At 43.9% G+C, this 27,961-nt stretch overlaps 2 protein-coding genes across 6 annotated transcripts; one reads left to right on the top strand and one right to left on the bottom strand.

Annotated features, from left to right (window-relative positions):
* The first annotated feature begins 2,766 nt into the window (after positions 1-2,766).
* MTIF3 (mitochondrial translational initiation factor 3) lies at positions 2,767-14,684 on the top strand. Of its 4 annotated transcripts, XM_075919233.1 has the most exons (5): positions 2,895-2,979; positions 5,951-6,004; positions 9,126-9,607; positions 11,483-11,637; positions 14,374-14,684. In XM_075919233.1, the coding sequence occupies exons 3-5, from the start codon at positions 9,127-9,129 to the stop codon at positions 14,584-14,586; spliced, it is 849 nt and encodes a 282-aa protein (XP_075775348.1). In that variant the 5' UTR covers positions 2,895-2,979; positions 5,951-6,004; position 9,126; the 3' UTR covers positions 14,587-14,684. The 4 variants fall into 4 exon arrangements, with proteins under 4 accessions (XP_075775351.1, XP_075775349.1, XP_075775348.1 ...); XM_075919236.1 differs by lacking the exon at positions 5,951-6,004 and having other exon boundaries at positions 2,767-2,979; positions 9,493-9,607; XM_075919234.1 differs by lacking the exon at positions 5,951-6,004 and having other exon boundaries at positions 2,877-2,979.
* On the bottom strand, positions 14,263-27,961 carry GTF3A (general transcription factor IIIA). Of its 2 annotated transcripts, none has more exons than XM_075919232.1 (9): positions 27,640-27,961; positions 25,660-25,760; positions 22,748-22,844; positions 22,436-22,524; positions 18,986-19,059; positions 16,727-16,810; positions 16,242-16,330; positions 15,963-16,022; positions 14,263-14,866 (listed from the first exon to the last, which is right to left on the bottom strand). In XM_075919232.1, the coding sequence occupies exons 1-9, from the start codon at positions 27,913-27,915 to the stop codon at positions 14,702-14,704; spliced, it is 1,035 nt and encodes a 344-aa protein (XP_075775347.1). In that variant the 5' UTR covers positions 27,916-27,961; the 3' UTR covers positions 14,263-14,701. The 2 variants fall into 2 exon arrangements, with proteins under 2 accessions (XP_075775347.1, XP_075775346.1); XM_075919231.1 differs by having other exon boundaries at positions 16,101-16,330; positions 27,640-27,960.

Consider the following 27,961-nt stretch of genomic DNA (forward strand, 5'->3'; position numbering starts at 1 on the left):
GGAGCAGAATAGTATTTCCGCAAGAAGCACTGATTTCTTACAGTAGGAAGTCAGTGCTTTTGCGGAAATTCAAGCGGCCAGTGTAGACAGCTGGCAAGTTTTTCCAGAAAAGCGGCTGATTTTCTGTAAAAACTGGCCAGTCTAGACACAGTCGTAGTGATTTTCTCAGCCCACTAGCAGAGACTTTCAAAGACAGTCAATATTATATCTCTACATATTAGACAGAATGGAATAGAAGGATCTGCCACTTAAAACCTCTGGATATAGCCCCAGTCAATCCCCCTTTGGTGAATAAAACTATAATCCTTGGAAGTTAAATAACATTTTATTTTAAAAAATCGTGGGCTTTTAAGAGAGATAATTCTTCCTTTTGTAATACAGCAGAGCCAAAGAGCAACAGGAGAGGGAGAATGGGGTGATATAAGGCCTAGACTAATTAAGACTTGGGTCTTTGTAGACTAGGGAAGGTTATTTACAGGTTAATTGAAGCACGTGTAGTCAATTAAGGTCCTGTCAGGAACCTAATAACTTCCCCATCACATTTCAGGCAGATTGAGGGGGAGTGAGGAAGGAGAGAGGATTGGAGTTATATTGCTGAAATTTGAAAGTCCAGAGAACTAGAGAAAGGGAGAGTCCCTCCCCTAGTATAAAGAACTGACAATAGCCCTTACCCATGGGGAAGCGGGTTAAAAACCTGCAGCGGATGAGAAGGATTGGGGCTGAGACCCAGATTCCTTCCACACTCCCCCTCCACCAGGGCATGAGCAGAGTGCACAAAACCCAGGAATAGGGGAAAGGAGCAACTGAGTAAGGAGTGGCACCCTGACCCATCTCACCAGGGAATCATGGGACCCACCACTGTAATGTTGGCCATTTGCTATACTTTTTTTCCATTCTTGATGTGGTGCCCCAAACCCACTTTTGAAACTTTCAAATATGTTTTCCCAATGATGTATCATTTCTTCTTTGGCATGTGCAGTAATAGAGGAATACTATTTAAATATTGTGATAATTTCCACAGAACCATAAGCCACTGTGTTACCTCTCTGCCTTAGCAAGAGAAAGCTCTGCTGGAAGTCAGAGTGTGAGACAGCTCCTTCCCTCCCCAATCTATCTGCTTGTCTGGCAAACTTTTTGAGATTCTGCAAATCTTAACCTTGCGTGGCAAGTAACAATTGGGGAATGTTTCTTCCTGAGTTCAGAGCTGTCTCTGCAGCATCCAGTCTCTCTCACTCACTGTTCAGACATTATTAAATTTGCTGCATCCAAAAAGACAGCATACACAAATCCTTTGGTTTAGCTGAGGTTCCACACTTTAACATACAGCACTGAGATGGCTGGGGAAACAAGAATAAGTTTATTAATAAAGAACACAGATTTAGGTGATACCAGGCAAAAATAAGAAAGGAGTTAAAAACAAAAGAGAAATAACACATTTTTTGTGCCAAAAATTTAATCCTACTAAGCTATGCCTTTACCTAATACTGTTTCTGACTTATATCAAGTTACCACCATCTCCAGCACTCCATGCAAGATGATCCAATGTTCACAGAATCAGGGGATATTTTCATCTTTATGCTCTAAGTGGTGAATACCTAGACTGTTTTTTTTCCTCCCTTGTATTTTCCAAACTCTACTGACTGCCTCAAGATCCAGGAAGAATGCCTGAGGGTTTCATCTCCAGTGTTTTATGTTTATAAGAAGCAAAACAGAATTTTTTTTCAGGGGAAAAAGCCACACACACACCCCTACCTCTCTCTCTCTGCCAACGTTATAGTTACCAGTATGTACCTTGAGACAATCTAATGGCAGATTAGATAGGGGGCAGATTCTCTTGGTGGCAATGCAGTGCTCTGATGTTTTTTGGGGTGTCTACTTTATTTTGGGGGTTATTGGCCCCTTTTTAAGCATGTCTGCTTTATTTTGGGGGTTATTGGCCCCTTTTTAAGCATCCGGTACAATGGGTGCAATGTAATGATCTTGTGGCAATTCCACATTTTTTACTCCTCCCTTGACCATCTGGACTTGGTGATGGCACCCCTTATTTTTTATCTGTATATTTTTAGAAATGCGCATCTGTCTGTGAGTTCAAAACAATAGGCTGTTTTATCACAAAATAGATGGGTGAACCTTTTTTAGCTGTAACAGTCAACACAACTTGCCACCTACTTTGCCATTATCATTAGTGTCAGTTTTCTGTATTCATTATCATGAAGGTGAGTTTTAAAAAGGCATCTAAAGTGGTTGCTTTACTTCATTGACATCCCAAACGTGAACATGAAGTTCAGATTTGAAACGGATTTAGAAAAGATTATTCCTCATATACAGAACTGCACAAACTGCATTTTCTATAAAACAGAAAATTGCACTGCCCTATTTACCAAAAACTACAAACAGCTTCAAAATTTCCTCAACTGACTGCAGAAACTGAGGGGCGTGCTCGCTCTCTCTCTCTCTCTCTCTCTCTCTCTCGATATATAATTTGTTATATATAAATAAAAGAGACTGCGACTGGGGGAAATTTTTCCTCTCCTCTTCCCCCCTCTCCCCCCAAATGAAAGCATCACATATAGTCTTGCAAAATAAAATAAGCTAAACTCAAAATGTTGCAGTTTTCTATGAGGGAAGGCCTGAGGCCAGGATCCTCCTCTGTTCCTTTTTCTTTATTTTGTAAAACGATTGGTAAGGGCTGAACACTAAAGCCTGGTCTGCACGACCAAGCTAAAGGGATGTAGTTGCCTTGTGTGGCACGTGCAGTGCAGTCACACAGCCCCAGTGGGGATGCACAAATGCGCAGCTCAGCAGCCAGCGACACGCCCTCCCCGCGTGGCCCAACAGTGGGAGTCTCTGCAGAGTCCTCGCTCCGCCTCCGCCCCGCCCCGCCCCCAGCGCAACCCCGCGCGCGCTGCAGACAGGCCTGGCGCCGCGCAGACCCCGCCCCGCCCCGCGTCCGCCGCTCCTGGATCCCCGGCCCGGCAGGTAAGCGCAGAGCCCCCGGCCCGGCCGCCTGTCCCAACGCGGGGCTGCAGGGAGGCGCTGACAGACATACGGGCTGGCACCGCGTCCCGGGCCTGCGCCAGCCGCCCGCCAGAGTGAGGCCGGGCAGCTCAGCCAGGCAGTGCCCCTTCCCCGCCCCCACGCACCGCCTCCCTCCCCTTCCCAGCACTCATCCCGTGTGCCCCCTCCCCACACCTCGTCCCAGCACACTCCCCAGAGCACCGGCTCCCGCCTGCCTCCCTGCCTATAATCGTTTGCAAAAATAAACACATTTGAACATCCCTAGCACGTACCCCCCAGCACTTACCTCTTCTGCACATCCATGTACCCCCCATAGCTCACTCACCTCTCCACACCCCCCAATAGCCTAATATGCTTACTCCTGCACCCCCAGGTATCCCTGCCATACACACCCACCCCTCCAGTACTCAGCCCCCATGTATTCCTTTCAATACACCCACCCCTCCAGCAGCCCCCATGTAACCCTCCAAATACAGCCACCCTCTAGAAGCATCCCCAATAGCCTTTCCAGTACAGAATGACCTTTTGCACCCCCAAACAATCCCTAGACCTCTTCCCAGTACACACACACCCCTCCTAGCACCATGTTCCATACCAGCAAGACTTCCTACCAGCACCCTAAAATACCTCTTCAAAATATATACACCTCCCTCCCAGCACTCTTCTTAAATACTCCCTCCCAGCATCTCTCTTAGTATCACTCCCAAAAATCTTCTCTTGGGTGGATATAAATAGATTAAAAATATCAGATTTTGTAATTGAAATTGGATTTTTTATTGTTTACATCATAATAACAGTTTCTTTACAAAATTAGCCTGTCAAAATATCTGAATTTAGTACAAAATAAGCTAAAGCCTAAACTTATAATCTCTTAAAAAGGGTGGGTAATCATTTTTGAGCAGGGACCACTTCAAAAAAGGGTAGAGCCTCAAACAGGGCAGAGCTTTTAAATAGCAGGAGATGAAAGGGTCCATGCCTCCCCTGCAGCTCCCAGGCATCACTTTAGCCAGAGACGGGAGCTGCACACCCTTTCAATTTCTGCCATTTAAAGGGCTCACTGCTAGCGGGTTGCCTGGAAGCCGGGGACACACAAGCCCTTTCAACTGTTTTATTTAAAGGGCTCATGCCTTCCCTGGGCCTGTTGCCTGACAGCCTCTGGGAAGGCACAAGCCTTTTAAATAGAAGCAATTGAAAGGGCTCGCATGTCCCTGGCTCCCAGGCAACAGGCAATCATGGGACCAAAACTGCGAGCCCTTTCAATTGCTTCTGTTTAAAGGGCTTGAGCCTTCCCTGTGGCTGCCAGGCAGTGCGTTGCCTGACAGGCATGGGGAAGGCGTGAGCCCTTTAAAATGAAGCAGTTGAAAGGGCTCACGCTAGCAGTGGGGCAGGGAGCTGCAAACTGTTGTAACTGCTTCTATTTAAAGGGCTCCATGGGCAGCTGCGTTGCCTGGCAGCTACCCAGCAGGCACAAGCCCTTTCAATAGAAGCAATCGAAAGGGCTAACAGTTCCAGACCCACGCTAGCCTGTTGCCTGGAAGCTGGAGCCGTGTGAGCCCTTTCAGCTGCTTGTATTTAAAGGGCTTGAGCCTTCCTCATGGCTGCCAGGCAACGCGTTGCCTGACAGGCGCAAGGAAGGCACAAGCCCTTTAAACAGAAGCAGTTGAAAGGACTCACGTGGCTCTGGCTCCCAGGCTACATGATAGGGGACAGGGCCTGGGACAGCCACGTGGGCCGAATTCGGCCCGCTGAGTGGCTTTTGCCCACCCCTGTCTTAAAACATTTAAATAACAAATAAATATTCAGAACCCATGAACCTTGATCAACACTTTTGAGTTTAAGGCTGCTTTTCCTCATTAAGAATCAGAAGAAAAACATCTAACTTTGAGGTCAAGCTTTATAAATATGACAAAATAATGTCCTATATTAAGGGCTTCTTTTGTTTAATACAAATAAATGTTGCTGTTTCCTCTGTTTAATTAATTTCCAGTTGCTACCCTAATGCAGCTTGACAAGGCATGAGGAAAAAGTTAATTATCTAGCAAATAAGCAATATATCATTCATCATACTCTAGCATACTAAAATGACAATAAGAGTCTGAAAACCTCAAATGAAATAATTGCTTAAGTTTATGTATATAGTTTACTAGATAGCAGAAATTACCAAATCTAGTATAAAAGTTCTAATTACTTGTTAATCTATGTTCTCAGCATGCATGCAAATATATAGCACACATCCTCCATGCAGGTGTGCACAGGAAAAAAAATCCTCCGGTTTGTATGCATGCACACTTTCATGCAGCAAAATATACCCCCTCACAATGCACTCATACACACAATGAGCACAAAATATCCCTTCTCAGCACTTCTGCATTAAAATACCTCCCTTTCAGGATGCACAGGAACATGCACAAATACCCCATCCATATTCACCATAAACTGCTCTCCTCTCAAGACACAAACACCCTGCCCAGACACTGTAAAATTCATAGAAAAATACCATTTTATAGTTGTGCATGTTTCTTCCCAGAGATTAATTTGTAACATACAGCAAAATATACACCACGAACAGAAACATAACCAGCAAAATCCACTGATGTGAAAAAAATACTACTTTCTCCTCCAGCAAATGAGGGTGGGGTTTTGGGTGACAGTGTTAGAGCACTGCACTAAAAGTCATTACCACATCTATCATTTGGGATTTCATGAAATAATAGCATGTTCTTTTGTGGGAGGGAGAGCATACATTTTCATGATGAACATTCTTTATAGTCAGGTACAATGGGGGAAAAGTAGAGTGGTGCAGTGGGTAGGGGACAAGACTGGGGACTCAGATGATCTTGGTTCTAGTCCTGATTCTGCCACTGACTTGCTGTGTGAGGTTAGGGCAAATCACTGAATCTAATTCTAACTTGATCCCTTTCTGTTTATTTAGAAAGTGATAAAGCCGTGGTGTCCAACACACTAGCCACAAGTGGATATTTGGCTGGTGAGTATGACTAGTTGTCTTGAACAATGGGGCTGTTTGGCCAGTTGAGTGTGACTAGTTTGCTACCGCAGCAGCCACTATAGTGGCTACTGGTTGGACACTATGGCTCTAAAGCATAAGGACTACCTCATATCAAACTTGGGGGCTCAGGTTGTAGCATGTATTTGGAGCCCCTCCCTCCTTACATGGTGCTGTATATAGCCCATGCTCAAGCCCAGGGTGGAGAACCTTTTTTGGGTCAGGGGCTCCTGACCCACAGAAAAAGCAGTCAGGGGCCACACACAAGTGAGAAGCAAAAGAATAAAAAAATTGTTTTTAAACCAACCCTCCTCACTGATATGGCCTCCATCTGAGAAGAACATTCTCCATGTTTTTTTCGCACACCAGAGCCTGGGTTGGGGGCTGCTTAGTAAATTTTGTGTGCTCCAGCCCTGCGAGGGGACAGCAGTAGGCTGGAGTACCAGCATGGACTCAATGCTGGGTGGTGGGGGGAAGCCCTGAACCTCAGGGGCCAGATCCAGGCAAGCCTGGGGATGATCCAGCCTCCCAGGCCTTAGGTTCCTCACCCCTGCTCTAGCCCAACAGGGAAGTCTTATGCTGCAGTGAAACAGCCCTGCAACCTGTGGGTTTTTCTTTACTGTGTAGTTAAGCTAGGACTCAAGGTTCAGCTCTGTTGTTTCACTGTGTAGATGCAGCCCCTTAGGACTCATACTGCCAGTTCACCAAAAGTATCCCATGAGCTGACTCATTGGTCCTCTGTAGTCTAGATAGTCAAGTTTGGTGGCCAGCCAAGTTTTCACACACTGCACTATGCACAAAGGGCTAGCTAGAAGGACCATATTTTAGGAGATGCTCTAAGATATGGATGGTTAGACTCAGGCCTGCATGGTGCACTATAGCTGCTGCAGCTCCAGATTGGGATCTAAGCTACAACGCCTAACCTGAGGCTACACATACAGAGGTTCCCTATACAATGCATGTGTAAAGAAAGGGACCTAAGAATGGGATCCACAAAACCAGTATGCTAGGCAGGGAGCAGCCTATATTAGGCAATAAGAAACATTAAGGATAAGAGTATGTTGTAAGGCTAAGCCATGCTAGACACTTATCTCTGCTTACTAGCCTCAGCTGGGAACCTCTGTCAAGTAATAATGTGATTTAGGATATGTTTACAATATAATGTAAGCCCAGGATTACTTAGGCTTGAACATGCTGCAGTGAGGACATACTCTATGAAAGACTCCTCCCTTCCCTATGCCTGTAGCAAACTCTTACCTTATCTTCCTCTCCCCAGTCTGCCTATTTCATAACCATCAGAGAGAAAAAGAATTAACTGCTATGATGGGATGTCTTTAGTAAAATGCACTCTGCCCTCTACCCTAGAGTTCTTGCCTGAGTGCATTCCGTATGTAAGCTCATTAAATATCTTTAAGGAGTAGGGAGGAACATCAGGCTATTGTCCTAACTCACTGTATCATTGATGGGCACCCAAGGCTAATGATTGGGTTGCATGAGTGGCTTTCTTTCATCTCAGAAGGCAGCAAGATCTAAATCGAGAATGACCCCAAGAATAAGATTAAACACATCGCATTTGATTTTCCTTATCGTGTTTTTTCAACACAAAATGATCCCTTACTAAGGGAAAATTAAATTGCCGGTCAAAGTAACAAAGTAGGAGTTTGTGGCTCTCAAAATGTTGTGTACAGCATGCACCTTACACATGCTCTTGTTATAAATGCATGTCACTTCTCATTTTGCCAGGGCTGCTCGACCCTCTGCTCTAGCTCCCACCCCATCCCTGCCTTCAAAATCTCACCTGACCTCTTCCCTGCCTCCTACCCCAAGCACACCCTGTCCCTTCTCTCTTCCCCCCTCCCTCCTTCCCCAGCATTTCTGGAGCACTATGAATTGACTGATTTGCACTCCCACCCTGCTCCTCCCAGAGCTTTAATGCTGCATATCAACTGATTCACAGTGCTCCAGAAGTGCTGGGAAGGAGCAGAAAGAGTAGGTAAGTTTAGGGCCCACAGTGTGAGAGGCATGGAGTGGCAGAAGGGGAGTGTGCAAGCCGCATGTAGAACCCTGATGGGCCACATGCAAGCCATGGGCTGTCCACCACTGCACTATATTCAACAACAAGATTGTGGACATGTTTAAACACTACCAACAGCAAATCTTTATTTTCAACTTCTGTGAAAATATTATAGCTTGACAAAATTAAATTACTAATACAGATGCAACTGTGCTCTAATATTTCTGCATATTTCTCTGAACTTAGAGATGGCAGAGCGTTCTAGTTTAGTTACTAAAATGATCATAGGACTTAACCCATACAACAGCAAAACTGCTAAGTATCTTTCTTTGGTTGCTTATATAGGATTAAGTTTGTATAACTCATACTTTGAGGAAAATAAACAATTGTTTTGAGTCAGTGATGTACAAAATACATTGTATACTAAATATACAATTTCAACCCTCAGATGTGTGTTCCTCGCTAAGGGCTGACGATAAATATGGTAATAGTTGGATTTTAATCACATGTGCAAAGTTTATGCATCGACATTTCATTCTTTCAAATTTCAAGCGTCCTGTAAACCTCAGGGACATGAACTTCTAAGAACTTACCCAATATGTGATGTATAGACATCAACTTCTCTTGGGTGTCTAGGTGGGCCTGAGTCAGTGTAGTATAAGCAAAAAGAAAATATTTTATCAAGAAGTATGCCAACAGTACCAGGACAGAGGTGTGTGTCTGTCAGATTTTTCCATCCAACTTCCTTCATTTGTAGATGTGTCTTCAAATGTTGAAACTTAATTTAAAAACACCACCTACCCTAGCTCACAGAACTTTTAGACCCCAAATTTTAAAATATTAGGGGGAAACTACTTGTAATAATCCTTCAGAACCTTGAAGTAGTTTCCCTGCTGAACCCTTTCTCTCTGTTGTATGAGCACATTATTGTGGGGTCACTAAACTCCGTGAACCTTATCTTATTAAATCAAAATCAACATGATTTTGCAAAACAAAAGGATAGTTTAAGAATTAGGGCTGCCTTCCTTGACCTAGGCCTTTTTAACTAAGGACCAGAAGTTTTTTTTCTTTTTTCCCCCACTTTCTCAGAATGGCTGCTCTTTGCCTAAGGAAATTACTACATCAAGCCACAAGGAATGAAACTAGTTGCATAAATAGATACTTTGATATTCGCGTGGTGCTAATCATGCAAAAGACAACATTCTCTCAAACACTGATGGTGATGGCTGGTGCTAACCAGAGACCTATGTTTATACCCACAAAATCATTTTGTACATCTGAAGAAGCTAAAAAGACACAAGGAAAGAAAAAAAACCTAAATGCCCCCAAAACATTTGGAAGTATTGGGAGGAAAATTCCTTATCCGATTCTTCATGTAATCAATGAAAATGGGGATAGCTTGGGAAATATGCACAGAGGAGATGTGATTCAACTCATGAATAAAACTGATTTGAAGCTTGTTCCACTGCGTGAAAATGAAGACCCTCCAGTATACAGACTGATGACTGGGAAGCAGATTCATGAAGAGCAGCTCAAACTTAGAGAGAAAGAAAAAGCACATTCAAAAACTGGTATGTGCCTTACTATGACATTAAACTCTTTGAAAAGTGATGTATTGGAATTAGTGGCAGTAGATCAAATCCTGTTTGTTACATCAATGTAAATCCAGAGTACTGCCATCTCAATCAATGTTATTTTGGATTTGCATTTGGAAAAAGAAAAAATTGGTTTAGTCTACTTAATTTTACATTTAGTTAATGTATTGTGCTCTGTTTATATTTTGGCTTTTGGTATTGTTTGAATACTTAATGAATGATCTAGATTCCAGTAGCATGGCATTCACATTGAATTTGGTTTTTTTAATAGACCATTAGTTTTTATTAATGAAAACTTATAAATGACTAACTGAATATGCCATAAAAAGCATGGTTTTTTCTGACATCTCATAATATTGTTCAACATAAAAGAGCCTGGGCTTATCAGTTACTGTAAACAGTTACACGGAGGCTCCTGCTCCACTCCCAAGGATCCAGCTGCCACCCTGGGTTGCTGGCTCTGTTTCAGAGGCACCAGCGCAGGGTGGCAGCCAGCTCTCCAGGAGTGGAGTGGCAGACAGGGAGCACCAGGGAGTCGGCTGCCACCCCATAATGAAAGCGCATGTAACCACTGAAATATTCAGCAGTTACATGGTTACCCGATTACCCGCTTTTTAACATCCCTAGTATTTAAGTGCTTCAAATGGACCCTTATTCTTTTTGATATAAAATAACCAGAAATCATTCTGTACCTGTAGTTTAAATTATCGAGCTGATAAAGTGGCAAGATGGAGCACTTACTGAGGTGTGTGTGTATATAGTGATGTCTGGCTGTTTGAGAACAACACAAGACAGGACATACAAATTAAGAAATTCTTCACATTTTAGAAACTTTCTGCTAGTTAATACTGATTTGAGACAAGCGAGCTACAGCAGTAGTACCACTGTGACAGTTTTGATTAGCTCTTGTTAAAACAAAAAAAGTCAGTATTATTGGATATTTCAGAGCATGCAGTGAGGGTGGGAAGAGAATGAATTGTAGTTATGGTCTTACAAGGACTCTTATTTCTAATAGAATTTAAAGCTGTGTGATCTTTTGAAACAGAATGGAGATCAGAGTAGAGGGGTGATGACTAAGTTTTCCCACTTAACTATACAATGGGCAGTCTTATTTTTTTCAAAAAAAATAATTAGGAATTCATCCATTTTGTGGGCAAGTCTATGGTGGAATTGAGTCTTATTTGTTAAGAACCTGAGTTGTACTCCACCTTATCCGAGACAGGCAGCCCTTGACCAAACCTGATTAATATGAAAAACAAGAATTGAGTGACTGGACGTGATAAATTTAAGTCTGTAACCCTTTCCACCACCACCCTGCATTTCTAGTTTAATATTGGTTGAGAGTTCTGAGCCTTATTGAAAAGGCTACTTTGTAAGAGGGATGTTGGAGGAGGAAAGGCCTGCCATAATGGTAGAGGGAAGATGTTCCAAGCGTAAGGAACAGCATAGGAGGAGGCATGATAATGAGCGAGATTAGAGGACATTGAATCTTAGAGCTGGAAGAGACCTCAGAAGGTCATCAAGTTCAGCTCCCTGCCCAAAGCAGGACCAATCCCAACTAAATCAACCCCGCCAGGGCTTTGTCAAGCTGAGACTTAAAAACCTCTAGGGATAGAGATTCCAGTACATAGGATATTGTGAGTGATGCAAAAAGAACAATAAACATAAGACAGGGAACGCTTAATGGAGTAGGCAAGATGGATTCTCGGAAATTAAGACACTTATCTGACCTGTACTTTTCCTCCCCTCCCCCTAAAACAATGAAACTCCTAGTATCCTCAGTGCATTAATAAGAGGGTGCACAACACTACCAAACTCTTAGAAGCCTATATATTGGTTATATTTTAACAGGACCTGTTCAGCTGAAGGAGTTAACTTTTTCTGCAGCTATTGCAAAACATGACTTAGAGACCAAAATTAGACAGATTCAGCAGTGGATTGATAAAAAGCATCATGTTAGAATTTCTGTACAGCAAAAGAATGTTGCAGATGGGCCAGAAAAGATGGTAAGCTATGAAGGTTTGTTAAAGCTTTTGATAAGTCAACTAGTGGTAACTGTTTCCAGATACAATACAGTTTTCTTCCTTTGACAGTATACCACCTACTAGCAAAAAGCGATGGTTATGACAGTACAAAGAGCAAAACCTGCTTCCTTCTAACTGAAGCTATTTCAACTTATCTATGCTATTTCAATAGATATCAGCCTTCAGGACTAATTGTCCCTTCACTGAGATAGTTTGAACAATGCACTTACACAAGTAAATCTCACACACTAGAAAGGTTTTAGCACTGCATTCTACTATATAATAAATCTAGAATACATCAAAGTTGAAACAAATTTAGACTGGACCTGAGCCATAACAGAGTAGCTAAAACACTGGAAAAATTTAGCAAGAGTTACAGTAGATTCTTCATCAGTAGCAAATTAAGAATGAATTTTTTGACATTTTTTTAGAATTTTAGGAATTCATCCACTTTGTGGGCAAGTTAGTGGTGGAATTCAGCCTTATTTGTTAAGAAGCTGAGTTGTACTCCACCTTATCCGAGACAGGCAGACCTTGACCAAACTGATTAATCTGAAAAATGAGGATTGAGTGACTGGAAATGATAAATTTAAGACTGTAACCCTTTTCACCACCACCCTGCATTTCTAGTTTAACATTAGTTAAGAGTTGAACAGGGTTCAAAAAAGAACCAGATAAATTCATGAAGGATAAGGTCCATCCATGACTATAAGCCAGGATGGGTAGGAAAGATGTCCCTAGTTTCTGTTTGACAGAGGCTGGAAATGGATGACAGGAGAGAATCAAATGATTCCCTGTTCTGTTCACTCCCTCTACGGCAACCTAGCATTGGCCACTGTTGGCAGACAGGATACTGGGCTAAATGGACCTTTGGTCTGATCCAGTATAGCCATTTTTATGAAAAGATGTGCAAATTCCGTGTCCTTTGTTCTACCAAAGGTCAGACTAGAGGAGTACAAAGGTCCTTTCTGGCCTTATAATCTGAGTCTCAGCCCATTATCTCTTTCACAAACATGCATGCAAGTGAGCTCAGTCACCTTACTGACAAATATAAAGCATCTAATTTCTGTCTCCCCACTTCTGAGTTACCTTCTTTGGTAATTCCACTTAGGACAAAGTAGGTGGCTTTGAATAGCACATGATTCCTTTTGTTTCAGTACACCTTATTTTGCAGTGATTTACAGCTGATCAGGGTGGGCGTATTTGCTAATTTAGGATAGCAGGACTTAATGTCTCATTCAACCCAATTATTTGTGGGTGTAAATATTAGTGATTTAATATAGAAGGGGAAACGTTTTATTGATACTTTTAAAAGCATTTCTTTAAATCTGTGAGAGAATAGACCTCTCTCCACTTGTGCAGGTACAAAACAGTATTGTGCATTACACCATTTCATCATTATAACTTAATTTGACCTTCAGATTACCCCCTGAAAAGTTACAAATATCAGAAGTGGAGAACCTATTTCATAAGACTCAAAGGGGTAGTGGTGTTAGTAGTCCTGTGGAACCTTAGAGATTTAAAGACTAACAAGATGGTTTATTAGGTGATGAGCTTTCGTGGGACAGATCCCACGAAAGATGTAAGTGGGTCTGCCCCACGAAAGCTCATCACCTAATAAACCATCTTGTTAGTCTTTAAAGTGCTACATGACTGCTTTTTTTTTGTTTTACCAAGATCAGACTAACATGGCTACCTCTCCCTTACTTGACATTATAGTATCATAGGTTTTGCCCACAAAAGCTTATTTCATCAGATGAGAAACTCGAGATCATCTCATCTGAAGAAGTGTGTTTTGCCCATGAAAGCGAATAGTGTTTTTTTTGTTAGTTTCTAAGGGTATGTCTACACTACCCCCCTAGTTCGAACTGGGGAAGGGGGGGGGGGGGAAATATAGTCATACAGAGTTGCAAATGAAGCCCGGGGTTTGAATTTCCCGGGCTTCATTTGCATAAAGCCGGCCGGCGCCATTTTTAAATGCCGGCTAGTTCGAACCCCGTACCGTGCAGCTACACGTGGCACGGACTAGCTAGTTCGGATAGGAAGCCTAATCCGAACTAGCTAGTCCGTGCTGCGTGTAGCCGCGCGGCACGGGGTTCGAACTAGCCAGCATTTAAAAATGGCGCCGCCGGCTTTGTGCAAATGAAGCCCGGGAAATCAGACCCCGGGCTTCATTTGCAACTCCGTATGACTACATTACCCCCCCCCCCCAGTTTGAACTAGGGGGGTAGTATAGACAAAACCTAAGGTGCCACAGGGCTACTCATTGTTTCATAAGTGTTTTCCTTCACTCACTAGTAGAGCTTATAACAGTAGTTGTACAGCTAACTTTTCGATTAAAGGATTTCATGGTCACATGATTATACTGAAGAATCAAGTGGAAAGATAATATGTCTAACGGAGAATGGTCAATTCAATTTTACCATTGCAACTGCTTCCTGGAAATGGAGAGATTTGGTAGTGGCTGAACCACTTTAAAAGTCTCACTTACTATATGGTGATGAGTAGAGGAAAGCTAGGAGAAGACAAAAGTGATTTGGTCTACTTTGGACCAGAAGTGCAGCAGTGTTAAGAGTATATCAGATTACTGTAAGAAATTGCCAGAGGTAGAACAGACATAACATTTTAATTTCTCTTCACTTACTCTGAATTATTAGAAGTGTCCTGCTTAAATACCATTGTTCGTATAACCAGAATTTTTATTTTCCTTATTTTCAGCTAGCTTTTTTTGACCAGATTGTTGAGACTATGCCTGCGAAAGCTACTTACCTATCCCAGCCAAAAGTCATTAGAGAAGGAAGAAGTACATGTGTTTTGAGGCACATGTCAGACAAAGAAGTTAATGAATACAAGAAAACAGAAAAACAAAAACAAAGAGACACTCCAAACAAGAGTGAAAATGAAACTACTGAATCCAATGAATTGCAGTGACTTTACCCAAACACCAGAAGTGATTACAAAACAAAATATCCAGCTTTTTACATAAACTGACCAATGTGATGATAAAGCAACTGTCAAAATTAACCAAAGTTGTCTCCAGAAGTCTTTAATGTAGAGTGAGTGTTTCAACAGTCGGTAACTCATTTTCTACAGGTTTATTCAGAGCCCCATTTTCTGTTGCCTCTTCAATCTTTCGTCGTCGTCGTCCTTTAGGAGGAATATATCCACTCAAACGAGAGGCCAGACTCCGTTTAGGACGAGGCTGTTTTGCCTTATGAAAGATTCACAGTACAGAGGTTAGGAACCTTCCTATTTATAGATTAAAAACCTGATCTGAATACAGGCAGTCCCTGGGTTACGTGGATCCGACATATGTCGGATCCCTACTTACGAACGGGGTGAGGGAACCCCGCCCTAGCTGTGCCCCCACCCCCCCAGCAGACTGCCGAGATGCACCATGGCGGTCCCGCTGCCCCCGTCCTTCGCGGCGAGAAAAGCTGCTCCGCGTCTCCCTAGTCTGCTGGGGGGGCCCCCCAGCAGACCAGGGAGATGCGGAGCAAAGCCACGGAGGACAAGGGCGGCGGGACCGCGGCGCGTCTGGGTGGTCCTGCCGCCCGTGTCCTCTGCGGTGATAAAAGCCGCTCTGCATCTCCTGGTCTGCTGGGGGGGGCCCCAGCTGCTCTGCCCCGGGGCTTCCTGGGATCAGCTGCTGATCAGTTTCAGCAGCAGCTGACTTGGGCACATCTGGGGTAGAGCAGCTGGGGTGCTGCTGGGTTGGTCCCTGCAGCGCTGACGTGCGTTGCTGCGGGGACCTACCGGGCAGCACCTCAGCTGCTCTGTCCCAGGCGTCCAGATTCAGCCGCTGTTGAAACTGATCAGTGGCTGATTCCAGGAAGTCCAGGGCAGAGCAGCTCTGCCTTGGGCTTCCTGTAGTCAGCCGCTGGTCAGTTTCAGCAGCGGCTGACTTGGGAACACCTGGGGCAGAGGAGCTGGGGTGCTGCTGGGTTGGTCCAGTAGCACTGAGGAGCGGCGCTGCGGGACCAACCCAGCAGCACCCCAGCTGCTCTGCCCCAGGCGTGTCCGATTCAGCCGCTGCTGGTCAGTTTCAGCAGCGGCTGAATCTGGACGGCAGTTCCGACTTACATACAAATTCAACTTAAGAACAAACCTACGGTCCCTATCTTGTACGTAACCCAGGGACTGCCTGTATTCAAAATTAATCTTTGCCCTCCTTTACAGTATTTAAATTCAGGAGCAGCTAAGTATAAGCTAGATTATCTAAAAGGTACTTTACATACTTGTATGTGTTAATTTACTCTTTAAGTGAAACGAAATGGCTCGGAGACATTTCAGAATATTTGACTTACTTTTAAGTTCAGCTTTCCTTTGTCAGGATCATGTACAACAGCATGTCTTGTGAGACTTTGCTGCAATTGAGAAGAAAATTATGTTGGCATGACCCAAGGAAGGATATTCTGGATTTCAAGGCAGTCTATAATACCTACTTTCATTGCAAACACTTTTCCACATCCAGCATAATCACAAAAAAATGGTTTTTTCTCCTCATGAAATGAAAGAATATGACTCTGAAGATTAAACACAGTTGTGTAAGTTCTCTCACAGCCTTCTCTTGGGCATCGACATACTTCTCTTTCTTCAGCGTGGGTTTTCTGATGTTGTCTGAGGTAATCTTTGCGTTTGAATGTTTTAGAACAAACATCACAGACTACTGGCTCTAGGTGAAAGACAAGAACAAGGCAACTTACTAAAAATGAAGTGATGTTTCTGATTCTCTCAAAGTCAGTCCTTTAGAATGAGAGAGTCTGCAATTCATGTTAACTAACTGCAGAAAATTCAGGGAGTATTTCATGTTCCCATATGAATAATCTAGCATCTGGTATTTCGTTTAATAGGTTATAGTTTCTTATTACACGATCACATCAGTGGACAAACTAGAGACTTTAGTATTTTTCTCATTACAGACTAGTCAGAATTGTATTAAAATTCAGCGTGGTAAAAACTGTAGTTAAATTTCCCTTTAGGTTAGTATTTGGGTTTTTATTTAATATACTAGGGGACTGAACGTAAGCAGTTATATAGAACTGTAAAAGCAAGTTTTAACTGAACTTACCTGCATGACTGTCTTTCACATGTTTTAGATGTTCTGTCCATGTTTTCCCAACAAATGAACAGTTGTCTTTTTTGCATGCATATCCTATTAACACATTGCTTAAGTTTACAAAGTGCACAGGTTCAGTTAATTAACTAAGATACAGAGATATAGCATTAAGGATCTATATTACATATTTCCAAGTTTAGTGGAGGTTCATAATAGCTAAGAGCCACTAGCTCTTTGTCCTAGATGAAATGAGTAGTTCAGTCCAATTATGAAGTGGCATTGCAAACTAATTCCTTTGTTGGCACTTCAGCAAAGAGTGCAATTCCAATAGCTTAAGTATTGTATGCTCAATATTTGGTTCCAGTCAGCTTTATATAGTGTGAGTACTTTCAATTCTTTGTGTGCTGTTCGGCCCCACCTCCGTACTTAGAAGGGTTTCCCCTAAGAGCTGAGATGGGGCTGAACAGCACAGCAAGCTATTGGAATTGTATCTAGAGTATGATAATTGTCCTTTTTCATTCATTCCAATGTAGGCCACATACCAATGTTTGATTTGCCAAGTCATGAGTTTGAATCAAGTATGATTAAACTAGGTTTAAGTCATTTGACTTGGAGTTAAAACTAAGCACAATTCTGTCTTATATTAGATACTCGTATGGCCCCCACCACAGTAATAGCTGAGTGCCTCAGGAGCAAATGTATTTACTCTCAGCGTCCCTGTGAGGTAAGAAGGTATTACCATTTTACAAAAGAGGAATGGAGTCAGGGTAGTGCCCAGATTTTTAAATGATATTTAGGCACTGCTCTACTTAGCATTGCAAGGCATAAATGACAGAATCTAATTATCAAAAGAGACTAAAGGCATATCAGCCTGTCCTGTAGTTTGGATGAAGGTGGTGTGAATAGCCTTGTGTGTGAAAGTGCTGTAACTCCCCTGCATGGATAATGTGGGCATGAACTGGAGAGCCTAAATTTGCATACGAGATGAAGTCTTAATGACAGTTCATGGAACTCAGACTATGTATTTAAATCACTTTTGAAAGCAAGAAGAACTATGTCATTTATGCCTTGCAAAGCAGAATTTGAAGTACAGTAAACTTCCGATAATCTGGCACCTTTAGGACCCAGGGGGTGCCAGATTATCAGATTTGCCAGACTATTGGAAGGGGGGGCTATGAGGGGTCTGGGGTGGGGGGGATGCCACCCCAGACCCCTCATAGCCCCCCCTTCCAATAGTCCGGCTCTGCCCCAGGCGTCCCTGATTCAGCCACTGCTGGTCAGTTTCAGCAGCGGCTGAATCGGGGATGCCTGAAGCAGAGTAGCTGGAGTGCTGCCGGGTTGGTCCGGTAGCGGCGACCCTTGGCACGGCGAGACCAACCCGGCAGCACCCCAGCTGCTCTTGGGGACGCCTGGGACAGAGCAGCTGGGGTGCTGCCGGGTTGGTCCCACAGTGCCACTCTTCGGCGCTACTGAACCAACCCGGCAGCACCCCAGCTGCTCTGCCCCAGGTGTTACCAAGTCAGCCGCTGCTGATACTGATCAGCGGCTGACTCCAGGAAGCCAGAGGCAGAGCAGCTCTGCCCTAGGCATCCCCGATTCAGCCGCTGGTCAGTTTTAGCAGGGGCTGAATCAGGGAAGCTGGAGGCAGAGCAGCTCCAATGGTCCGGCTGCCCGGAGCACTTCCGGGTTCCTGATGGTGCCGGACCATCAGATGCTGGACCTTCGGAGTTTTACTGTATTCAGTTGCCTAATACTATTTTCAGAAGTTGGGAGTTAGACATCTGAGCACTTATCGAAAATCCCACATCTGCATTTTTAGGCCTGTCAAGAACATTAAAAAGCGGGTCTTCAGTGCCTTGCCTAGGGCTACACAAGCAGTATGTGTCCAAACAGGAAACAGTTTGAAGATCTCCCAAGTCCCAGGTTAGTGCCTTAACCACTCAATCATATCAAAATTATCTCAGAGGGAAAGAAAACATGGTCAGGGAAGGACCAACTTGAACAGTAGGACTAAAAACACTTGGAGCTATTCTGCCAAGCCTGTGAATGTTCTCACTTGCATTAAAAGTGAAATTACACATTGAATACTGCAATACCCTATAATTACCTTAGTCAACTGTACAATTAGTCAAACCTGTTTTGTGTCAATTTATAGTGTTTGGTTTCTGAGGTGAGTGCCATGTCTAGATCTGATTGTAGATCTTGGAGCCTCCACGCTACACTGAGAAACAAGCTATTTTGTGGTATTTCAACGTGAAGCAAGAGGATTACCTTCATGTATCTTCTCATGCCGTTTTAGTCTACTTGGAGTAGGAAAATGTTTTCCACATCCTTCATGATTACATCTAGGTGTTAAACACATTTAAAACAATGAAACAAAACAAAGCAAAAACACTAATGAGCCAAAAACATTTAGAATGGTGCAGCCAAATGCATATTTTAAAGATTTTATTTTATATTTTTGTAATAAAATAGAACTCTTCACAGTACAGTTCTGATAAGCCTGATGTGCTACACAACTGCAACCTTATGTTGTAGTTAACAAACATTTGCTATTTCTATAGCCAGTTTCATCCAAGACTTTAAAAGCTTAGTTAAACCTCATTATCCCAGTGAGGTAGTTTTTCCATCTGTTAAATGGGGATAACAAGTATGAACAGGAGGGGGTGGGGAATACATAAGACTATATAGCAACAAGTCAGTGCCAGAGAGCCAGGAGGATGGACGGCAGGGAGGGAGGACAACCAACAGACACCTGTCACCTACTCTTATGATCTAGCCAGTGGACCATGCTAACGCTTATGCTATTAGATGGTTAGAAGTAACAAAATGGAACTCATAAGGAAATTCCTCCTATAAGAGAAATAAGACCTAATTTTGGTTTCACTAATTAAAAACACAATTTGTTTTGCTGAGATGTACAGCTCCACAAAGGTAGTACTGTTCAGTAGGGATGTTAAAATGCATTTATTTTTGTAAATATGTAACTGATTAAATTTATAGCAGTTGCACATTTATACCTAGGGGACCAAGTGGAAGTCAGCGCTCATGGGGAGCATTAAAGACAGCAGTGTAAGGGGGGGGGGGGGGAGAAAGGAGGCAACTCCGCAGGAGCTGACATGCGCAGGTAGCTGGCTTAAAAGCTGGCTCCCCTCACATGGGCATCTGTTAATTGTGTAAATGGGTATACATTCACATCCCTACTGAGCAGGGAAACCACTTGTGTCCCTAACGCACCTTTGCTCACCACTTATTCACGTTAATTAAGCAGCTGCTCCCTAATGGGGAAGCAGGCAGGGGAGCCAACCTCATAATGGAAAGTGCTTTTCCACTTATGGATTACACTTTATATGAAAAAAGTAAACTATAGGGCTGTGTCTAGACTGGCAAGTTTTTCCGGAAAATCAGCAGCTTTTCCGGAAAAACTTGCCAGCTGTCTACACTGGCCACTTGAATTTCCGGAAAAGCGCTGACGATCTCATGTAAAATCATCAGTGCTTTTCCGGAAAAACTAAGCTGCTCCCGTTTGGGCAAAAGTCTTTTTCCGAAAGACTTTTGCGCAAAAGGGCCAGTGTAGACAGCATAGTACTGTTTTCCGCAAAAAAGCCCAGATCGCGAAAATGGCGATCAGGGCTTTTTTGCGGAAAAGTGCATCTAGATTGGCCACGGACGCTTTTCCGCAAAAAAGTGCTTTTGCGGAAAAGCATCCTGCCAATCTAGATGCGCTTTTCCGAAAATGCTTTTAACGGAAAAGTTTTCCGTTAAAAGCATTTTCGGAAAATCATGCCAGTGTAGATGTAGCCTAGAAGTGTATGATGTTGTAATAAATCCAAAGTATTCTGTGTGCTAACACTTTCAGTTATGGGACACAGATTTGTTGCTCAGAATAGACCATCAAAGTGAAGGGATAAGCATTTGTATGTATGTCTGTAGAACAGAACTAAGCTGCTAAAACCTGAAGTTAATCTAACAGCATCCCTTAAAAATATAAAGGAAGACATTTACATATAAAAAGTTCATAATCAAAGCAAATGATTTCCATACTGCATTATCTATTCACACTGAAGATGTCTTTATTTTATTCATTTAATACTGTATACTAGAACAGTGTTTCTCAACCCGTGGTGGTATACGAGAGAAATCTGGGAGGTACCTCAACACACATGCCTGTCAAATTGAATGTTCAAGTCTGGACGTTAACAGTTGATCTGTACAGGCGCCCCAGGCCTGGAGGGAGAAGTGTGTGGCTGCAGTGGTGGTGACAGCTCTGGTGAGACCCAGACATTGGGTTGGGGGAACTGGAGGTGCCTGGCTCTGTGGCAGAGGCATAGCGAGGGAGGTCAGGGGGGCAGTTGCCCCCCAGGCTGGTGTGGGAGCACACAGCTCCACGTGGAGAGCCTGGCGTTGGCAGGACAGGCGTTGGCAGACCACTTACTCCTTAGGGCTGGGCGGTGGGAGTGGGCACTTCAAAGGCCTGCAGGAAGCCCAGCGCCTCTGGCTCGGGAGCGGCTGCCGCCCCCACTGAGCAGTTTGGCGCCCGGACTAGACAGGACCGGGGGCACGAGTCAGCAGAGCAGAAGCCGACCAAACCCTGACCTCTTTTTAAGTTAGGATAAGAGGAAGCTGCATTCCAAATTTGGTGGTCTTCTCGTTTAGGAGGAGTTCTTGAACAAATGGACTCACAAACTGACAAACACATTTCTGAAATATTTAAACAGATGGCAGGGACAGGCAAAATATGGAGTGTGGGCTGGGTCCTGCCTGCCACAATACTATGGGCCACCAATGTCCCATGGCCCACAGCCCCCACATGCTGCTCAAAGCAACCAGATGCTGGGGCCATGTGCTTCTCTGTGCTGCCTGCCCCAGGGAAGGGAGGCTCTGCATGCTTCCCCCCGTCCCCAGCACAATCCTCACAGCTCCCATTAGCCAGAACACCCCCAATAGGAGCTGCCTGTGCCATGCAGTGCATGAAGTCCGTCCCTCCCCCCAGGGGCATGCAGTGTAAAGATGCGTATATACCAGCAGCTGACAGCTTTGAGCAGCGTGTGGAAGCATGGCAAGCAGGGAACGTGCCTGAGGGTCTCACTGAGCTCCTGGCCAGTAGCTACCTAGGGTAAGTGCCTCCTGGCCAGAGCCTACACCTGGCACCTCTTCTTCCCCCATCTCTCCCTGCCCCAGGTCACAACCCAAACCCTCCAAATGCCCTCTGCAGACCTTCCCCTGGTCCCAATTCTATCTGTACCTTTTGCCAGTGTTCCCTATAGGCTGTGAGTTTGTGCAGTTGCTCAGGAGAAATTCCAATGCTGCCTAGCTGATTTGCACAGCACCCACAGCTAAGTTTGTGTTTCTTCTGGTGATACATATTCATACATACTTTGGTGCATAAAACAAAATTTATTCTGTAGATAGATGGCAAAATCCACACATGGATGGAAAGATTAGAGAGTATATTGCCTTCTGTACCTCTCCCTCAAGTCAGTCTTCTCCTACACCCATAATCCCACATGGACCCTACACATTCATCCTCTACCCCTAGTCACATCCCCTTCCTTCACCTTAAGTGCCTCTCAGACCCCACACAAGTCTCCATCCCAGACCCAGCACTCCTTCCATTAACATAGAATTTGGTAAGTGGTCAAGGGCTTTACTCTTCTTCAAGTTGTCCCCATCAAGAATTATTGCCCACCCTGATATAATTTATAAAAATTATTCACCTACTTGAAAAAAGGTTCGCTGGTGTGCTGACAATGATGAACTTTTAGCTGTTGATGTTTTCTAAAAGACTTGCTACAACCTTCGTAGTCACACTGTTTAGAAAATTAAGTTGGCCATGGTTAGAGAGGCCAATTTGATCCACAGATGTTTGCTAACATTAATATCTGTACAAATTCAGTACCATATCTGCAACTGTTTTATAACAACAATTGAACATACAGGGTCTGAAATATTTACAGGGTCTGAAATATTTGGTTAACTAAAGTAAGAGGAGGATGTTTAATGCCAAACATATACTAGCAAAGAGTTACTTACTATATACTGCTTTTGTAGATTGTTGTGCTTACGTTCAATATGCTTCTTCAAGTTTGATTTTGTTGTAAATTTTTGATTGCAACCATCAGCCATGCACCTACAAATAAATTATATTTTCTTAATACTGCATTCAGATAATCTGGAGACTGAAGGGAACAAGCTAAAGCAACAAGATTAATACTTCATATATACAAGTCATTATGCTCAATAGTTTTATGAATGTATGATGCACTAACATAACTGTCTTCAAAATATTGCACAAACATTAATCAAACTTTACAATCATCCTATAAAGCAGGGGTTCCCAAATTTTTTGACACGGGGACCAGTAAATCCATTCATGAGCTTTTGGAGGACCAGTAACATTCATTTGCATATTTGCATATTCATTAAGCAAATGATGAATATTCAAATAAGTTGTTTCTGGTCCTCCCAAAGCCTCCAGTGCCAGCTTTAGCAAAGCTTTTGATACAGTCACCCACAATATTCTTGCCAGCAAGTTAAGGAATATGGATTGGATAAATGGACTGCAAGATGGATAGAAAGCTGGCTAGACCATGGTTTCCCAAACATTTTACTTTAGTTGGAACCCGTTTTTTTTCAGTACTATATTTTTGGGCTGCAAAAAAACAAATGCATATAAAAAAAGAATTAAAAAATGAACAAATTTTCAGTGTTTCACCCAACTGCATCCTCCGCTCAGCCTGTGCCAGGGCTTGGGGTACCCAGCGCCGCATGGGCACTCGAGGAGGTGGGAGCAGGAGCAGATTTGGGGTAGGGTATCTGGCTAGGAGGAAGGGTGCAAAGAGGGGTAGGGTTGCCAGGTGTCCAGTTTTGTCCAGATAGTCCGGTATGTGAGGATTCTGTCTGGGAAACAAATTGAGAAAATACCGGAGGCTTTGGGAGGACCAGAAACAACGTATTTGAATATAAAATGTCCGGTATTTTCTAATTCAGTAAATTTTATTATTAGGTGTATCAGTCCGTAGCTGCGAACTGCCTGGCTGGTAGATGTGCTCACGCTGCATGAGTGTGTTTACCAGCCAGGCAGTTCGCAACTACCCCGGGGCTGGACTCACTCATGTGCCCGAGTCAGTCCTGCTTCCCTCCAGCTGATTTGCCTCCCTCCCGCTGCTTCTCCTCCCAATTTCTCCCGTCCAGCCCTGCTGCCCCCATCCAGCCCTGCTTCCGGTCCATTTTGGTTCATTTGCAATAAAAGCAAAATAATTACTTGATTAGCTTATTTATACAGTTGTTTCAGTGATCTCATTAAGAGTAATACATAGATTACGGGTGGGCAAAAGGGCCTCTGTGGGCCAGATCCAACCTACCAAGCAAGTTGATCCAGCCCACAGAGGCCCTGCCACTCCCCCAAGCTCATAGCAGCGCAGGAAGAGACTTCACATGGTCCCCCCACCTCCGAGTCCTGATTGGCCTGGGAACGAGAGCGTGTGAAGTCTCCTCCTGCCTTGCAAGGGGCTCGGCACTTGGAAGTCAACCACCAGCTACTTGTCAGCTAGTGGTTGACTAAGCATGGCGCTCCCTTGCAGGGCAGGAGCAGGGAGCAAGAGACTTCACGTGCTCCTCCTCCTCAAGCCCTGATTGACCTGGGGCAACAGGGGGCAGCACATGAAGTCTCCTCCCATCTCCAGGGGCACTGGTACCTAGAGGAAACCTCCAGCTCTTTAGAACAGCTGGCGGTTCCTTCGGGGGAGGGGGAAGAAGGGGCACAATGATTTTGCATGCTTCCCCACCTCCAGGCCAATCAGGGTCTATGGATAGGGAAGCATGTAAGTATCCTGGCACCACCCCTTCGGAGCAGCCTGGAGCCACTTCAAACATTTCTGAAGTGGGCCCGGTCAAAAATGATTGGCTACCTCGGACATAGCTACCTCCCCCAGTGTGTATTAGTAATAGAACTTGTTGGAAAAAAATTGTCAAAATTTTTTCCATCATCAGAAAATGTCATTTTGCCTAAACTAAAACTTTCATAGGACATTACCAAATTTAATTAAAAGTTTCCCTTGGGATTTGGGAGACTAAGGGTCAAGTCCCTGCTGTAAATCAGGCAAAAGTCTCATTCTGATTTTTGTGAAAAAACTTTAAAACATCTTTGTTTCATCTCCTTATGGAAGAGGATATCTCAAATTTTCATTGGACAGGAAAACAATTTTCCACTCAGCTCTAGTCACACAATAGTAACACAATATTTTGTACATGGCAACATGCATTGATTTCTCAAGATTTTAGTAGCACCGAAAAGTTTAAACAGCGTCATTTAAAAAAAAAACACACTGTTCAGTTCTGGTCACCCCATCTCATGAAAGACTCCACTGAAAGAATATGAAAAGACTGGTACTAGTTATTTTAGAAAGAAGGGGGTGGGGAGGAGAGGGAGACACCTGTAAGACAGTGAATGGAACACCAATTAGGCAGTCCTATTTACTTTCTCAAATGAAAAGGGGAAATCAAATGGAAAAAAAATTAAAACCAATGAAAAAGAGCCCAAGAACTTGGTAGGATTCCAGTAGAGGATTTGACATTAGTTCCGAGAACACACAACTGTTACTTGAGATTAGATAAACTAGTTTAAAGAATATAAACCCTAAGGCATCATTGCACAAACCAACCACTAACTACTTGGTGCGAAGACAGGGTATTCTACTATAGCTTCTCCCTGCCCCAACTTCCTCGGAAGCATCTGGTATGGACCATTGCCAGATTCAAGATACTAGGGAAGATGGCCACTAGTCTGAACCAGCATGCCAGTTTGTGCTAGTTTCTATGACACTTCAAATCGTGCTAGTTATACTTTGTTTGGCTTTCCTGAATGTAAGATTTCTATTTCAGTTTGCTTCTACAGGACAGCAGTTAATCACCTTTTCAGTGCCTGAAGAAAACACAGTACTTACTCGAACGGTTTTTCTCCACTGTGCGTAAGAAAGTGGCGGGTAAGATGGAAGTCTCTGGTGAAACCTTTACCACAACCCTTATAACTGCAAACAAATGGTCTCTGACAGAGAGAGAGAGAGAGACTGCTTAACAACTGTAATAGTTATTTTAAGGAGACTACTAGTTTTCAGGAAAAATTGCCCTTACACTAAAGAAGCCAAGTGATTTTTACATATATCAGCACATTTAACAACTATAAGGAAAAAAACTAAAGCACACAGGGCACATGTTTACTCAGTGTTAAACTATTAAGAGTTACAAAAAGCCTAACAGAATTATTAGAGAAAAATACTTAATGCAGTATTTGTTTACATTGCTTACTTGTCAGCATTATGAGATTAGTCAGTTTTATTGAAGTCAGTTTCCTCTATTTTCCTAGTTTTTCCATAAAGCCACATGGGAAAGAACACACATTTTAAAAAATAAATAAAAACAGGGAAGTTCATTGGTTAAGCCACAAGATCTAGCAGTAGGACAGACAATTGAAATACCCAGATCAACTTTTAATTAACTAGATTTCAAATAGTGTCTTTATAATGTGGTGTGGTACTATTTCTATAGGATTCTTTCACCCAAAGAGCTTTAGTAATTGTCAGATGTTTGTAAAGTGTTCTGAACATAGGTTATCAATCCTGCAATCCCAGAGAGCCCCAGATGATTTCACTAGGACAGGGGAGGGAATTTGTACAAAGTCAGTTAAAGGACCCGGGTTGAAGTGAAGTGTACCTTCACACAAGAAGACTAAAGCACAGAGAGGTTAAAGAATAACACAAGTTGAAGCTTTTTAAAAAGTGACAATGTTTTTTAAAACCAATTTTCTGATAGAGCATCCTTTATTGTACTGGGATTTGTAAAAGATCCTTTTAATTTAAAGGGTAATTTAGTGGCATCTGTGTTCTTTTATTTTAGAAAGTCATGAACAAATATGAGTATTATCCCTTTTTCCACAATTCACATGTTTGTCTGTGACTATTATTAATGTTACAATTCCTCTTGCAGAACCTATGGAAGGATATGCACCCTCAATAAATGTGAAGCCACCCAGTGTTGCCAAACAGTCCAAATAAAAATGAGGTGGAAAAAAAAAGGAGGGGAATTGAGGGTTTTTTATTAATTTTGTCAGTCACGGTTAAAGATGTGAAAAGTTAACTGGTCAGGATCACCATAAGGGGTGATGCTTACTGGTTCCCATTAGGAATCTTAGAAAGCAGATATTTTAATAATAATGTAACTACTAAATTTCTTAGTTACTTGATGCCACTCCCCGCCCGGGGCAGAGCCAGCAGCCAACCAGCTCTCAACTCTACTCTTGGAGAGACCCCAGCTACCTCACATGGCAGCCTCTGATACAGAAGCAGCAGCAGGGGCGGCCTGTGAGCCTAGGCAGACTAGGTGGTCACCCGATGCGCGTCACGGCCATTGACGGTCGTGCAGGCGGGGGGTGCTGATCGCACCTTCCACCTGGGGCACCAGCTGCCGCAGCCGGCCTCACCACTCCTGAGCAGCAGTGCTGGTTGGCAGCAGCCCCTGTCTACAGGAGGCCCCACAGGGCCTGCCACAGACAAGCAGCTGCTCTGGGTGTCTGGAACAGCCCCAGTGTGCCGAGGACCTTTAACTGGTTAACCAATTAAACAGGATTTTACATCCCTAGTCACAGTAGGTGCTTGTGACAGCAGCAGACACTAGATTTTTCCAGTGGAAAATGTGATTTCCAAGTTGCCGGGGCCCAGCAAAGTGACGCAAGAGCCCCCATGCCCTTTATACTGGGGCATGTCCCTCGGCTGCTGCGTGCCTGTGCATCTCTACCTCCCAACTGTGCCCTGCTGAAATAAGCCCCCTTCCTGCCCTGCGCTTGCTAGAGCAGCACCCGCGCATGCCACGACACGTGCCCAGCCAGACACGGCCGCCTTCCAGCCCCGGGCTCCGCCCCGCCCTCTCACCTCCCCCGTGTGCCGGCACAGGTGCGCGTTCAGCCTCCACGCCTTGTTGAACGTGGCCTCGCAGTCGGGGAAGGAGCAGATGAAGCGCTTGGCGCAATCCGCGGGAGGCCTCGGCTCCCCCATGAGGCCCCGCACAGGCAACCGCCGGCTCTGCACGCGCTCAGCAGCCGCTCCCGCCGCAACCTCCTCCTCGGACCCAGCCATGCTGACGCCACGTGATGCGCTTTTACTCCTAGCGCGCCCGGCGTCTGCTTGCTGTCCCCTCTCGGCTCCCATCCTGCGGCGCGGGCCGCCTGATCTCTGCGCTACCACCGGATTGGCT

Source organism: Pelodiscus sinensis, chromosome 1, assembly GCF_049634645.1.
Source record: "Pelodiscus sinensis isolate JC-2024 chromosome 1, ASM4963464v1, whole genome shotgun sequence".
NCBI classification, from domain to species: Eukaryota; Metazoa; Chordata; order Testudines; family Trionychidae; genus Pelodiscus; species Pelodiscus sinensis.

What these genes read in the sequence shown, in the direction of transcription:
- GTF3A (XM_075919231.1), bottom strand. Translation starts at nt 27,915, where the DNA reads ATGGGAGCCGAGAGGGGACAGCAAGCAGACGCCGGGCGCGCTAGGAGT. An exon ending in TGTGCCGGCACACGGGGGAG is followed by an intron (nt 25,761 to 27,639) that starts GTGAGAGGGCGG and finishes TCTCTCTGTCAG; the next exon opens with AGACCATTTGTTTGCAGTTA. An exon ending in AGTGGAGAAAAACCGTTCGA is followed by an intron (nt 22,845 to 25,659) that starts GTAAGTACTGTG and finishes ATTTATTTGTAG; the next exon opens with GTGCATGGCTGATGGTTGCA.
- MTIF3 (XM_075919234.1), top strand. Translation starts at nt 9,127, where the DNA reads ATGGCTGCTCTTTGCCTAAGGAAATTACTACATCAAGCCACAAGGAAT. An exon ending in AAAAGCACATTCAAAAACTG is followed by an intron (nt 9,608 to 11,482) that starts GTATGTGCCTTA and finishes ATATTTTAACAG; the next exon opens with GACCTGTTCAGCTGAAGGAG. An exon ending in CAGATGGGCCAGAAAAGATG is followed by an intron (nt 11,638 to 14,373) that starts GTAAGCTATGAA and finishes CCTTATTTTCAG; the next exon opens with CTAGCTTTTTTTGACCAGAT.